At 34.1% G+C, this 14,240-nt stretch overlaps 1 protein-coding gene across 1 annotated transcript; it reads left to right on the top strand.

The window, feature by feature from the left end:
- The first annotated feature begins 10,291 nt into the window (after positions 1-10,291).
- LOC111887188 (protein kinase PINOID 2) lies at positions 10,292-12,601 on the top strand. Its single transcript, XM_023883342.3, has 2 exons — positions 10,292-10,994; positions 11,610-12,601. The coding sequence occupies exons 1-2, from the start codon at positions 10,447-10,449 to the stop codon at positions 12,484-12,486; spliced, it is 1,425 nt and encodes a 474-aa protein (XP_023739110.1). The 5' UTR covers positions 10,292-10,446; the 3' UTR covers positions 12,487-12,601.
- Positions 12,602-14,240: the final 1,639 nt, after the last annotated feature.

Below are 14,240 nucleotides of genomic sequence, written 5' to 3'. Positions count from 1 at the left end.
TATCAGTCAAAAAGATTTTTCTTGTGTAAAGATGATAGATTTAGGGTTGTAGTGGTCGACTGCGAGAAGGATTTAGGGTTTCCTTCGGTTACCCCCTTCACATCTTCGAAAATCTTCATATGGTAAAGGATAGAGACGAGAGAAAACTTGGTGGAGGAGGAGAGACGAGAAGATGGAGGTGTTGATAAGGGGTCGTTGAACTAGTAGCTTTGATTGCGAGGATATCTCCTTCATTATGGCACGGTTGACGAGTCGTAATTGTCGGTCGGCGCTACAATCGAGGGGATGGAGCATGAATAGAGAGAAATGGTAGTGTTTTGAGAGATTTGAGAGTAGAATCTCTCCAAACTGGCAATTTCCATTGTTGTTTATGGAGGGAGGTATTAGAAGAGGCGGGGACTTGAATTTTTTGGGGGAAGCTAACAAACGATGGTGAAATCGACATATCTAGGTTATGAATCGTGTTGAAATATTTGTCAAAAATCAGATCAAGTGTTTTGAGGGTTAGAGGTGGGGGAAGACTAAAGGCGATGTTTTTAATTTTTTGGGGTTTTATTTCCCCCACTATTAAAAAAACCTAACGCGCTTTCATGAATATATATATATATATATATATATATATATATATATATATATATATATATATATATATATATATATAACACGACACTTTTACATGAAATGCATTTAAGATAAGCGCCCCTCGTGTTTGTAATTTTTTTATTGGACACTAATTTTAGGGCACACACAACTGCGTGTCCTCTATCCTTCAAACTTTAGAAAGCTGACATTATTTTTAAGACACACAAAAATGTGTATCGTAAAATAATGTTTGTCATTAAAGGGTTGTTTTCTAGTATTGCGATAAATAAAAACAACTCTTGTATTTAACTAAGGAAAATCAATTTTTTTTATAAAAATAATATGGCAAATTGTCATAACTAGTCATTATATCATCTGATATGATATAATTTGTCATGCACATGTTTTTGGGTACATTGGATACCATTTAACTTATACATACTTGCTAGATATTTAATAAGATAAGTCAACACTTTTTTCGCTCTCTTTTTGGTCCTTAAAACCATAGACATGAGGAGGCATGTGAGGTTGCTTGAGAACCTCCCTCTTACACACATCTTGCTTGTAAGAAACCATTATCTTGCTTTTAATGAAGGTATGGGTTCAAGATCATGCATGTAAGTATATAAGGAAGTGTTAGGCTTTCATTATTGAACTACTATTTTCCTTAGAAAATAAGCCAAAACTAAGAGCATCTTCTACTATCCATCTCATGCCCTTTTGAAGCTAGTAGCAATCATTTGGTGTCCATAAGTGTTTGTACCTTAGTGCTTATTTTAGCTAAGCACTTAAAGGGTTAATAAATCACTAATACAAGAAGGGAACTAGCATGCCCTGTGCCTTACTCTTGGTGGTAGATTACTTATAGAGAAGTTCAAACTCTTTGTTCTTGCCATCTACATCAACACCCCAGTTCCAAGTGGATTCAAAGGCTCCAAAGGTTGTCACTCTAAAACACCCTATGGTTGTTTTAATATCATTGTAACCTATGTAATTTAATCCTTGATGGTTTTGCTTTAAAATAATCTAAAATAAAATAGTTATTTTATTAATGCTTTCGTTGCCGTTTTTAACAAAAACTTTCTATTTCATGTATCAAAACTCATCAAGGGTTTGTATGTGTCTCACCTATTTATATGATGTTGTATATTATGCAGTATTTATTCAATAATGTGAAGAGAAACGATTTCTCAAACTCACTTTCAGCCCCCTGGCCTGTGTCATTTGTCATATTCAATGTCAAAATCATATCATATACATCAAGGTTATTAGATCGGGATTACACTTAAGATCGTTTTATTTTTTGCAAGATCATATTCGTAAGATCGAATCGGGATCGCAATATCCTACCAAAATTAACTAATCTCCAAATTTGTGTCACAAGGTCCTATTTATGTTGTATCAATGTTGATTAAGACATCAATAATATAATCATATTTAATATCTTAAGCATGAAGCATAGTTCTTTTTGCTGCAAACCACAAAAATTAGGAAGAAAACATCTTAAAATAAAAAAGAAACAAGATCATCATGACCATATACCACTAAATCCATAAGACCACAAGGAACTGTCTAGAGTGTCACAATACTCTATGTAATTCGAGATGAATGGATGAAGTATTGATGCTCTATGAGACATCATGTGGTATGTGATCCTCGATTTCTAGTTGAATGAAGTATATTTTGAGGCTTGAATATATAAAAGGCTAAAAAGGTGGGATTAGATCGAGTTAAGATTTTAAGATCCTAGTCCGGATTCTAAGATCCCAATATAGATCCTACTTCAGATAGATCCTAGTGTGATCAAGATCATTTTTCGTTCATGAGATTTTAGAATCATAAGATATTAAGATCAAGATCGGGATCTTAATAACAATGATATACATATACAAAAACGGCTTTGCCTGAAGGGCCCCCATTTTAGCCTTGGTTTCTCCCTACATTGTTATATAATAAACATAAAGTTTCCGCCCATTTCTCATGATGTGCAATTGAAACTTACTGGCCTCCCCCACCTCATGCTTTGTTCGTGTCGTCGTTGAGAAGAAGCTTCTCTTCATCATGATTCTCTCATGTCATCATAATATGCTTGATCGCCTTATGCTTCACTCGTGTGCCTCACTTCAGTAAAGGACACTTGGAGCTTCATTGAATGTAGGAGGGACACGTTGATGCGCAACTTCGTCATCGTTGATGAGTAACTCTACCATCTCATGCTTCTACCATCCGCCATCAGTTTCCTGACTGATTTCCACCTTGAATCATGTTGAGTTACACCCTTATGCCGTCGCTTCTTCTCTATGATAAGTCGACTTTTGTTTGCAACCCATTCTCATGACCTCCTGCATGCATCATTTCTTCTACCAATCCTTTACCACCACCTGTTTCTTTTTTTATTTGAATCACACCTTTTAAGTTTCACCTTAATCTGGATTCTAAGGTTCTATAAACTAACACCACCTCCCTAGTTTTGTTATTCTATTATAATTGTCTTCATAATTTTTTTTAATTTGGTTTTCATAATTTTCATTGCTATATTTTTTTAATCAAGTAAGTAAACTTTGTCATAGGAATAACATTTGTTTAAATCTTTATTTTGAGATGTATGGCATATGTTGATTCTATTTTACATGCCGCCTAATTTGTTATTAAGTACAACTTAAAATCTCATTCAGTAAAGGTGTAAATTCTAATTACATAAGGTTGATAAGAGTGGCAGCGACAGGGGCTCGACATTTACTGATTTACCTTGGTAAACACCGGCCCGTAGGCTCGACATGTCGAGTTCGGCGAGCAAACTCGACAAGTGCTCGTAGAGCTGAGAGGTAAATGTTTTAAATTCCATTTTTACCACATTTCAAAAACCTAGCCCACTTTTAAAAAACCTAAATGTTTTTATTCTTTTTAATATTTTAAAATTAAACCACTTTTCAGCCAATATAAATACCAACCACTATATTCATTTTCACCACTCTCATAGCATTAACATTCATCTTTCTGAAGCCTTTAACACTAATTTTAACTCTATAAAAATGTTTTCCACAAATGCTCATTTCGGTTATACAATTGTTCTTTGGAGCATGATGGAAGAGGTAAGTTTGGCTCGTACATGAGTTGATGTATCGGATGACCCAAAGTAAGCATACACGAAACTGCGTCAATCTTTTGGAACATAATCAACCAACAATTCCTCAACAAAACAAATCGACGTCGCTAACAAAGCATAGAGAAAATGTACACCAAATGAAAGAATACAAACAATATGGTAGTAGAGTTTGACGACGTGTTAAATAAAGTAAGACATGATTTGGCAAATTGTGAAAATGACGGAATAATGTGAAACATTGCTCTTGATATTTTCCGCCAAAAAAATAAACAAACCTTTCTCGTAGGTTGAGTTCTGGCAAGTTGTTAAGGGGTCCCCAAAACGATGCCAATATTTATTTTGAAATGATGTTATTTTTAAGTTTCATGTTTTTTATGAGTTAGAACATCCACAATTTATTGAACTTCATAGAGTTTAATGGATCGTGATTCGTCACATCATCTCTTTACATTTCATATAACTTTGTCAATACACTAGAGCATTATACAAACTAATTTATAGTATATACGTAATATTTAAAAAAGTTTTTTTTTTCATTGAAGAGTTCAATGACAATTGAACTCAAAATCCATTGAATACTAATATGACATTTTAACAGCCCAAAAACCAGATTAAAAGTTTCATTTTCAAATAGGAAATTACAGTCATAAATTGTTTCCAAGATCCATTACATAATAAACACGTCCAACTATCAGAGCAACAATATCGTTAAGTGCGGAACATAGTGGAGAGTGAATGTTGCGCCATGAAGCCGGGTCATTCCCCTTAGTACCTGAAGTACCTGAAGTACCTGAAACCACAATACAAACTGTAAACAAAAGCGTAGTGAGTTACCCAAATACCACATAACATACAATCGCAAAATACCACACAACATACATATGATTGCCATGGGCTACCCCATGGTCTTTTCGCTGGAATGCCATGGGCTACCCGTATGCTCTTCCATGCCATGAGCTACCCCCATGGTCTTCCATACAAGTCTCACAGGCTACCCCTGAGGTGTTTCAGACAAGAAAACACATAGACAAATATCATTCCACATGTCGAATAATAGGCCGAGATTGGTGCCTTCGACCCATTGATATAGTGAGGAGACTCACCTCAGTCTGCTAATAAATACTAACTGCTCGAAAACCGCTCCAACAATCTCGCACTAAATACACAAATTACCCTAATCAGAATTAGGGCACAATCCCAAATCATGGGACTAAACCCCAAGTCTAAACTCCTAAAATAAGGCCCAAATGTTTTTTCCTTTAATAGCCTAACTATTCATGGTCCAAAAGCAATAACAGGCCTCGAGGCCCAAAAGGCCCAACAATGCCACTTAGGGCCCATTACCAAGTTCAAAGGCCCACTCACTCTAAACAGATCAAGGCCCAAACCAAAAAGGGCTCAAATGACTCAAAAGCCCAACACAAGCCCAAATGTTCACAGGAAGTGTACACACGGCGTAATCCTTGTACGTGCAGCGTACTAGCCTGCTATGTACTACATGTTGCATACAACTTGTTTTGCTCAGCATACTACTCAGCCTACTACACACAACCATTTGGTACGTAACCATTTCGGGCTCTTAATCCCAGTACCAAATCTCGATTACTAAAAGGGTCCTAGGGTATAAAGTTGGCAAATTTATGCCATAACATGACTTATGGGAGTCCAACATCCATTTCTGTTTATCAGAACTCACTTAAAGATCCTAGACTCATGCATGGCTTCATATCCATCAACAAGTTGACATTTTTATGCCTCTAACATGCCAAAGGGACTAAGATCTAGCATTTCTAACCTCTGGACTTGTCCAAACTCACAAAAGAGGATCCATGGACCAAAAGTGAGCTTATAACTAAACCCTAGCTCAATCTAACAAAAGTATCAACAAGGTATGAGATTTTTACCTCCAAAAGCTTCCCAAAATGATGTAGATTCAGGATCTTGAAATTCAACCATGTCCAAGGCTTGCTCACCAACTTCTCTTTCTTGCAAACACACCAAAAAGGGCCACTAATGTCACTTTCAAGCTCAAAGATCACTCTCAATGGAAAGTAGGGTTTTAGGGACGTTTAAAGGCAGTGGAGGCTGATAAGAATGATGGTCCAAGGTCATAAGTTAGCTTAAATAGGGCTCATGCCTTAAAATTAGGGTTTGGGGGAATGGCTGCGTACGCCCCGCGTACGTGGCTTAAGGTCTCGACTCCGACTGCCCATGTACGCTAAGTGTACATAGATATATGCCAAGCATATGAAGGGACTCCTTTGCAATGAATTTAATAACTCAAGGACTAAAAATGACATAACAGAATCTGAGTGTTACAGACATATGACATTGATAAAATTTTATTCATTAGGCTAAGTGGTGTGATGCCTTTTTTATCAATGGTAAAACGGTGGCATATATGTGCCACATCAACTTTTACAGTTTTTATAATTTTCACCTAGAAACTAGGGTATGGTAAATGATTTTACCTATTAGTTTTATTATTTATTTATTTTTTTTTATTTTTAATAAAAAAAAATAAGCACTTTTATGAAAACCATACTAAAATTAAAAATAACATGAAACAAAAATTTACATTCGAGAAATCCTAAAAATAAAAACAACATGAAATTAAAAGTTACATTAAAAACAAACATGTAGTGAAAAATTAAAAAAAAAAACCTAGAAAAAAACATAATATCGAAATTGCATTCGCTGTTTAGCTTATATTTTTGCAAATCGACTCCTTCACCGCTTTAGCTGCCTCTTGATCTTCAGGGTCGAGGTGTTTTACATTTTGCATTAACAACGGATATTATGTGAGTCGGATGGTTTCAGACATATGTCTCTCCAAAGTTGAATTCAATTGTGCCATTTGTGACATCGTTTCCTCCGATCTAGCTGATCCCTTGGTTCTGACCAACGAATTTGAAGATGTCGATTTTCCTTTTCCTCTTGCTCGAGCTTTTGTTTTGTCCCTTTCCATTGGTGGAGGAGACGGGCCTATTTCTTCGATGTCGTGGTTATCATCATTAAGACTAACGCCTACGTGACCATCCGATGAAATTTGTTGTGAGCTCTAATATGAAGATGTTCGACTTCTTTTTGGCGGATTAGCAATTTCTTGATGTGCTACAAGTTCCCTCTACCTAATGTTTCTTTTGACAACTTCCTACATATAAATAAACTTAAAAGGCTTTAGCATATCATCTTGGAATGCATCGTACATTTTTTCAATAAACTCGCTTCATTTTCTCCACTAGCCCATTGTTTTTCAAAATTTGTTTAAATTCCATTCCAATGTGTAATGAGTTTTTTCATAAGATTCCATTTTGAGTTACATTGGTTGGAGGTTCGATAATCTAGATCTCGACCCATTCCCTTACAAAACCGCTTCGTGATACGTAACCAAAATTGATCACGATTTTGACTCTTTCTCGTGTCACCATCTTCGAAAATGTCGACCCATGCCTTTTCTAACTTAACTTCTTCTTTTTGTGTCTATCTTCTCGGATCGACCTTCCTTTTCTTTCATTGTTAAGGTTGTTGTTGTTGTTGTTGTTCGTGTTCAGAATCGGAAAGAATTTCAGTTGAGGGTGTGAAAGGCGGTTGGGATGGAAATTGGGGTTGGGATGGTTGGGTTTGGGGTTGAGGTTGTAATTGGAATTGTTATGACATTTGAAAATGTGAGTAATAGCTAGGAACATCATCCATTTGTGACTGGTAAGGTGGTGGTGATAATGGTTTGTATCCGAAAAGTACGAAATGGTTGTTAACATTTTGGTTTGGAGCATTTTGTTTGGAAGAGTTTTGATTGATGGAAGACATTTTGAATGAAAAATGTTTGTAAAAAGTGTATAGTGTGGTTATATTTTGGAAGAATGAATTGTATATATAGTAGATTTGTTTATATATATATATATATATATATATATATATATATATATATATATATATATATATATATAGAGAGAGAGAGAGAGAGAGAGAGAGAGAGCTAATTTCAAGTATTCTAACTAATTATTGTGCGGATATTGTATGCTATGAAAATTACAAAGAGAATAAGTTGTTTAGCAATGCGAATACGTACAACCTTACAAAAATATCGTCATTTTCATGCATTCTCGCTAATTATTATTTATGTTTGTTTTCACACACCGTTTTTCACTCATGTTCATTCTGACAGAATACGACCCAATAAACATTCTGACAGAAATGAGAATAATAATAACAAGTGTATAATAACTTTATAGACGATTTAATTAGTGAGAATGTGTGTTAATGACAATAGTTATGTAAGATTGAACGTATTTATATTATCAAACAACATATTTTTTTATCATTCTCATAGCATACGATATCAGCACAATAATTAGTTAGAATGCAATAACCTAAGCATATATATATATATATATATATATATATATATATATATATATATATATATATATATATATATATAGTCGTTGCTAACCGTTGGCAACTTTCATTTCTCCCACAATGTTTGAATTTTTAAATGTTTGCAGCCAGTACAAAGTTGCCGCAGGTATTATACTGGTGGTAAAATTGAAGTCAAGGGTCGATGTTCACTGGCGGTAAATGATTCCACATCAGCTACATAGGTGGATCCAAGGGAATCCCGGGGTAGCCCGGGATACCCCTTAAATTTTTTTCGATAGTGTAATTTTTGTTTACAGATTCTTTAATTTTTTTTCGGTATAATATTGTATATATATGTATCCCTTCAATTATAAACACAAACAAATAGTAGAGCTACTGGTTAAAGCGTTGCCTTTTCAACGTAAAGCTCTCAAGTTCAATTCTTGATCCTTACATATTCTTTGTTTATTTTTGTTTTATAGCTATTCTATCCCACATCGCCAAACATATGTAAATCAACCATTTTTGTCTATTATGCATTTGATATCTACTTTGAATCCCACATTGATTCAAGTATCAAAATATACGTCAACTTCATGTTTATATAACAAGACTTCAGGTTAGTTAAGGATTCAATTAAGGTTTGGGTTTAAAACCAAAATTGAACCAGGGAAACCCAAGTACCCCGGAAAAAATATTAGGTTAGCCTAAAAATAAAATTGGGATAATCTTTTACTTTGATCTTGGCTCCGCCACTGATCAGCTACAGACGATGATTGTTTTATGACACCCCTTAACCTTAAATAACAACTAGACTTAGCATCTCATTCAATATTTTACTTTCAACTCACGATTATATATATGCTCTCGATTTCAAGTGTATTTCTTTTATTTTTACATTGCCTTTTTCAATTTAATAAAATTTTAGTTTTAATCTAAAATAAAATATGAGATATATACAGTAAAGTCCCAATATTTTCATCGATTTGACAAGAAAGTCCTAAATTTTATTTTTTTAACAATAAAGTCCTAATTACCGGCAGTTTTTGACATTTTTACCTTTTTTTTCCCAGTTAGCCGGTAATTAGGACTTTTTTGTCAAAAAAAATAAAGTTTAGGACTTTCTTGTCAAATCGTCAATTAAGACTTTACTGTCAAAAAATAAAGTTTAGGACTTTTTGTCAAATCGTTGAAAATGTTGAGACTTTAGTGTATATATAATTTTTTTGGTTAGAAATTTAAATGTATAATACTCTTTAAACATAAGAGTTATAGAAACATTCTCTAATCTGTTAGATCCTATTAAAATCTTTAACGGTCGCTTCTTGTTAAATTGTTTTTTTTTTTTAAATCTCAACAAACCGATATTAAAAAAATTGAGATAATTAAGAAAGAAAGAAAGAAAGAACCAGGGTTGTGTTGACTTTTTGCAGCCCCAAAAATGGAGAAATAAGAAACCGAAAAAAAAACGAAATTGCCCTTCTTTCCCTTCTCGACATTCACACCTTTTTGATTAGGCATGTGTTGTTTGTATTTGTATAAAGCCAGAGCAATTATGTTTTTTTAGGTTTCTAATTTCTCCATTTTTGAGATTGCAAAAAGTCAACACAACCTTGGTTTTTTCTTTCTTTTTTCTTGATTATTTCAATTTTTTTCAATGTCTGTTTGTTGAGATTAAAAAAAAGATTTAATAAGAAGCAAACATTAAGGATTTCAATAGGATCTAGTAGATTAGAGAATGTTTCAATAACTCTTATGTTTAAAGAGTATCATACCATTAAATTTCTAACCAAAAAAATTATATATACACTAAAGTCTCAACCATTTGATAAAAAAAGTCCTAAATTTTATTTTTTTGACAGTGAAGTCCTAATTGACGATTTTACAAGAAAGTCATAAACTTTATTTTGTTGACAAAAAAGTCCTAATTACCGGCTACCAGGAAAAAAAGGTAAAAATGTCAAAAACTACAGATAATTTGGACTTTATTACAAAAAAAAATTAAAATTTAGAATTTTCTTATTAAATCGATTAAAATATCAGAACTTTTCCCAAAATATTGAAATATCATATATAAAAAAAAAAAAAAAAAAAAATATAACCCCACAAAACTTGGTCAAAGCCAATACAAAAACTCTCCATCCATTTTGATGACATCACTCTCGTCTAAAAACCTCAGTTAGACTACATGCTTTTATACACCTCTATTACTCTATTAACCTGTGTACTCTAATTACCAATAATGTCGATACTACGGTCGTAAATATAATTGAAATAATAAAACCTTTATTCTGAAAAAGCCTGTCTCCACGCATATACATATATAAAGACTGAAGGTGAAAACAAAATATAAGCTCAGTCTTCTTCTTCTTCTTTCTCCTCTTCTTTAAGCCATCATGGCAACCATAACCAGAGATGAATCCGATTACGACAGCAGCTGTTCATCGATTACCGTCCCAGATTCCAGCCGGAGCTGGATGAGCAACGTCAGTTTTGGCAGCCGCCGTAGCTCAATCTCCGGCGACCCTTCACACAAACCACACAAAGCAAACCAAGCAGCATGGGAGGCCATGAAGAGGCTGCGGGCGGAGAAGGGTGGTCGGGTGAGTTTGGACCACTTTAAGATCTTGAAACGAGTTGGCTCCGGTGACATAGGGAACGTGTACCTTTGTCAGATCCGGAACCCGGTGGTTGGTTTACCGAGCAGTTTTTATGCGATGAAGGTGGTTGATAGGGAGGCGTTGGCGATAAGGAAGAAGTTGCAGAGGGCGGAGATGGAGAAGGAGATTCTTGCTGGTTTGGATCACCCGTTTCTGCCGACGTTGTATGCAGAGTTTGATGCTTCGCATTACTCGTGTTTGGTGATGGAGTTTTGTCCCGGCGGCGACTTGCATGCCGCCCGTCAACGACAACCGGCTAAGTGTTTCAGCATTTCGTCAGCTAAGTAAGTAAACTGTCGCATTTTTTATTTTTGTTATATGATTATTAATTTGAAAACACTTTAAATCCGTAGGTTAAGGACTTAAGGTTGTAAAGTTTCAATCGATATTATTGATGAACCATGAACCACTCAAAAAGTAAATTGATAAGCTTTTATTTCAGAAGAAAATGATGTCTTTATTTTGAAATACAATAAAAACAAATTATTCAATTTACTTCATTTTCCTGGAAGAAGTTAATATGCTTTTATATTTTTATGACTTTATAACTTTATACAACTTATTTCAGAATTTAAAACTTTGATATTTAATAAGATAAATAACCATTAAATTACATTTTTAAGCTAAGGAGAAAATATTTTGAAAAGAGTACATTTATCATCATATTCCTTTTAATTTGTTTAAGTGTACTTTTTTTAGGAAGAAATATATAGTTAATTATTAGAAAGAAAAATAAGTAGTTTGTATTTATGTCAATGTCAAAAAATAATATTTTATTTTAGTTTATATAATGTCAAACGACTATCTTTGATTTTGCTTTTCTAATTAATTTGCAAAAAAGTAGCTTGCAATTATTTGATTATTGAAGTAATTAATGTTTGTTTATTAAATAATTGTAGGTTTTATGTTGCCGAAACAATATTAGCCTTAGAATATCTTCACATGATGGGCATAGTTTATCGAGATCTCAAGCCCGAAAATGTTCTTGTAAGAGAGGATGGTCACATAATGCTTTCCGATTTTGATCTCTCACTCAAATGTGATGTTGTCCCTAGACTTATTCGATCCAAACCTGATACATCCAAACAAACTGACCATGAAGATGATGATCATGACCTAAAATGCTCAACACCCTCTTGTGTCATCCAAATCCAACCTGTCCTCTCTTCATGTTTCTCGTTACGCCGGAAAACCAAAAACACTCACTCCACTACCACAATCACTGAAAAAGCCGAGTCTCAAGAGTACAATACTGAGTTAGTTGCAGAACCCCTAAATGCAAGATCCAAGTCATTCGTCGGGACCCACGAGTACCTGGCCCCAGAAGTGATCTCGGGCCAGGGCCACGGTGGTGCCGTCGACTGGTGGACCCTAGGGGTTTTCTTGTACGAGTTATTATATGGGATCACACCCTTTAAGGGCGAGAACAACGAGAAGACACTAATCAACATATTGAAGCAGCCCTTAAGTTTTCCAAGAATTGGTGTGAGTACAAGTAAAGAATATGAAGAAATGGTTAAGGTGCAAGACCTTATTGCAAGGTTGCTTGTGAAAAACCCTAAAAAGAGAATCGGAAGCTTGAAGGGTTCAAATGAAATTAAAAGGCATGAATTCTTTAAGGGTGTTAATTGGGCCTTGATTAGGTCAGTTAGGCCCCCAGAGGTCCCAAGTGAGATGATGAAGGTAAGGAATAGGGTAGTGGTGCCCAAGCTAATGAGCAAGAAAGAAAGAGATGCACCATTTCAAATCCGTAATCATCATTTTGACTACTTTTAGAAAGATATATGTATATAAAGAACAACTAATTCTAGGGTAGTCCTACTTTTCGATGTCCACATTTGAATTCAGAATGATGTATAATTTCTAATACATGAAAGTACAAATTATTATATAGCATTGTTCTTTCGATTCAGAAAGTTTTATATCATAGGAAAAGATGGTTTACTATGATTTGGTTAGTGGAACGATGATACGTTGATTATGATATTGAATTAACGGTTTCATTTGCTCTCGTTTTCTTATGGGTTCCCCCACAATCGGTTGTACTGATTCACATTTATGTACGTGCATTATTTACATTCTGTAACGATACATGTCATACATAAAATGTTGATCATACATATACATGCCTAAATGAACTAGTTATAGTTGATACAATGCTAAACCCTCAGGGTTCTACCTAATATATAAGCCATTAACAATTACTAACAACCCGGGAATTTGCAATTGTTAACCATTAAGTACATGTGGACTTTTCTAGTGTCAGAGTACCATTATTTTCTAGAATAACAGCATTTATCTAGTTTATTTAATAAGATAATAGACTCAAATCTCAACATTTTATTATAAACATATACTTAAATAACTCATGAGACAAAATGTAGTGCTCCTAGAAGATGATATTTGAATAATACACACCAAAACTATTTGTAGTTACTGTATTAGATTTAAATTTTGAAATAATTAACCGTTTGTATTTTCTTTTTTTTAAACTTTTAATGTATTGGGTATGTAAGATTATAATATTGAAACTGTAATGTATTTGTCAAATGTTCTATGGCAAAACCATATTAGTACTTCGATATCAACTACATTAATTAAGAAGTATAAATAAATATGAAATAATTATGCATAAATAAGTAGAGAAAAAGTAAGATGATTAACATGTTATTTATAAATCATAGAGCGGTGTCTCGAATATTTACTAGTATACTATTAGTCTTGTAGACTATTAGTCATGGATTTCTTGTACATAATTCTTTATTTCATATATATGGTCTGTTTTTCTATGAACAGTGTGTAGGTGTAAAGTATGGGGGCAAGTCATTATAGTCCCCATGTTTTTTCTCTCATGAATTCATGTGATCACCATTATTACTTACCTCCTAATTCAAGTAAAATATTATTATTATTATTACAAAATCATGAAAGATATTAATAAACAACCACCTTCGCATTATATATATATATATATATATATATATATATATATATATATATATATATATATATATATATATATATATATATATATAAAATTTATTTGAGAAAAAAAAGTTGAGAATAAGATAATGAATCTGGGCCACACATTTATTCATTGCCGTAAAAAACGCTTCGGTGTACCGGCATGACGGAGATATGTAATAATCATGTGTGAATATAAATTTAAGCATATTCATATACGAATATTACGTTCCAGTGTCACCACCCACTTCAACTTCGTCACCACCAACTCCACTACTTTTACCACCATCTTTGTCATGCCACCACCACCACCACTATCGCCGTCACTAACCACCACCACCGTAAACTTCGCCACAAACCCTACCACCATAATCATCCCCACTAATACATTTGCCACCCACTGATACCACCATCGCCACTGCCACGATCACCATTACCACCTCGTCTTATGGCTAGACAAACAATCAGACGTGATGAAGGCTACTGGTCATCTGGATCAAAAGGAGATGATGAAGATGTTGAGCCAAATTTCTGCTACATGGAAACAAATGATCCACTAGGTTGAA

The sequence above is a fragment of the Lactuca sativa genome, chromosome 5 (assembly GCF_002870075.4).
Source record: "Lactuca sativa cultivar Salinas chromosome 5, Lsat_Salinas_v11, whole genome shotgun sequence".
In the NCBI taxonomy this organism is placed as follows: Eukaryota; Viridiplantae; Streptophyta; class Magnoliopsida; order Asterales; family Asteraceae; genus Lactuca; species Lactuca sativa.
Note: the sequence above shows the minus strand (reverse complement) of the source record. Positions and strands in the feature narration are given on the sequence as shown.

Excerpts from the sequence above, each read along its gene's own strand:
- LOC111887188 (XM_023883342.3), top strand. The coding sequence starts at position 10,447 with ATGGCAACCATAACCAGAGATGAATCCGATTACGACAGCAGCTGTTCA. Across the intron at positions 10,995-11,609 it reads TTCAGCATTTCGTCAGCTAA|GTTTTATGTTGCCGAAACAA; the intron begins GTAAGTAAACTG and ends AAATAATTGTAG.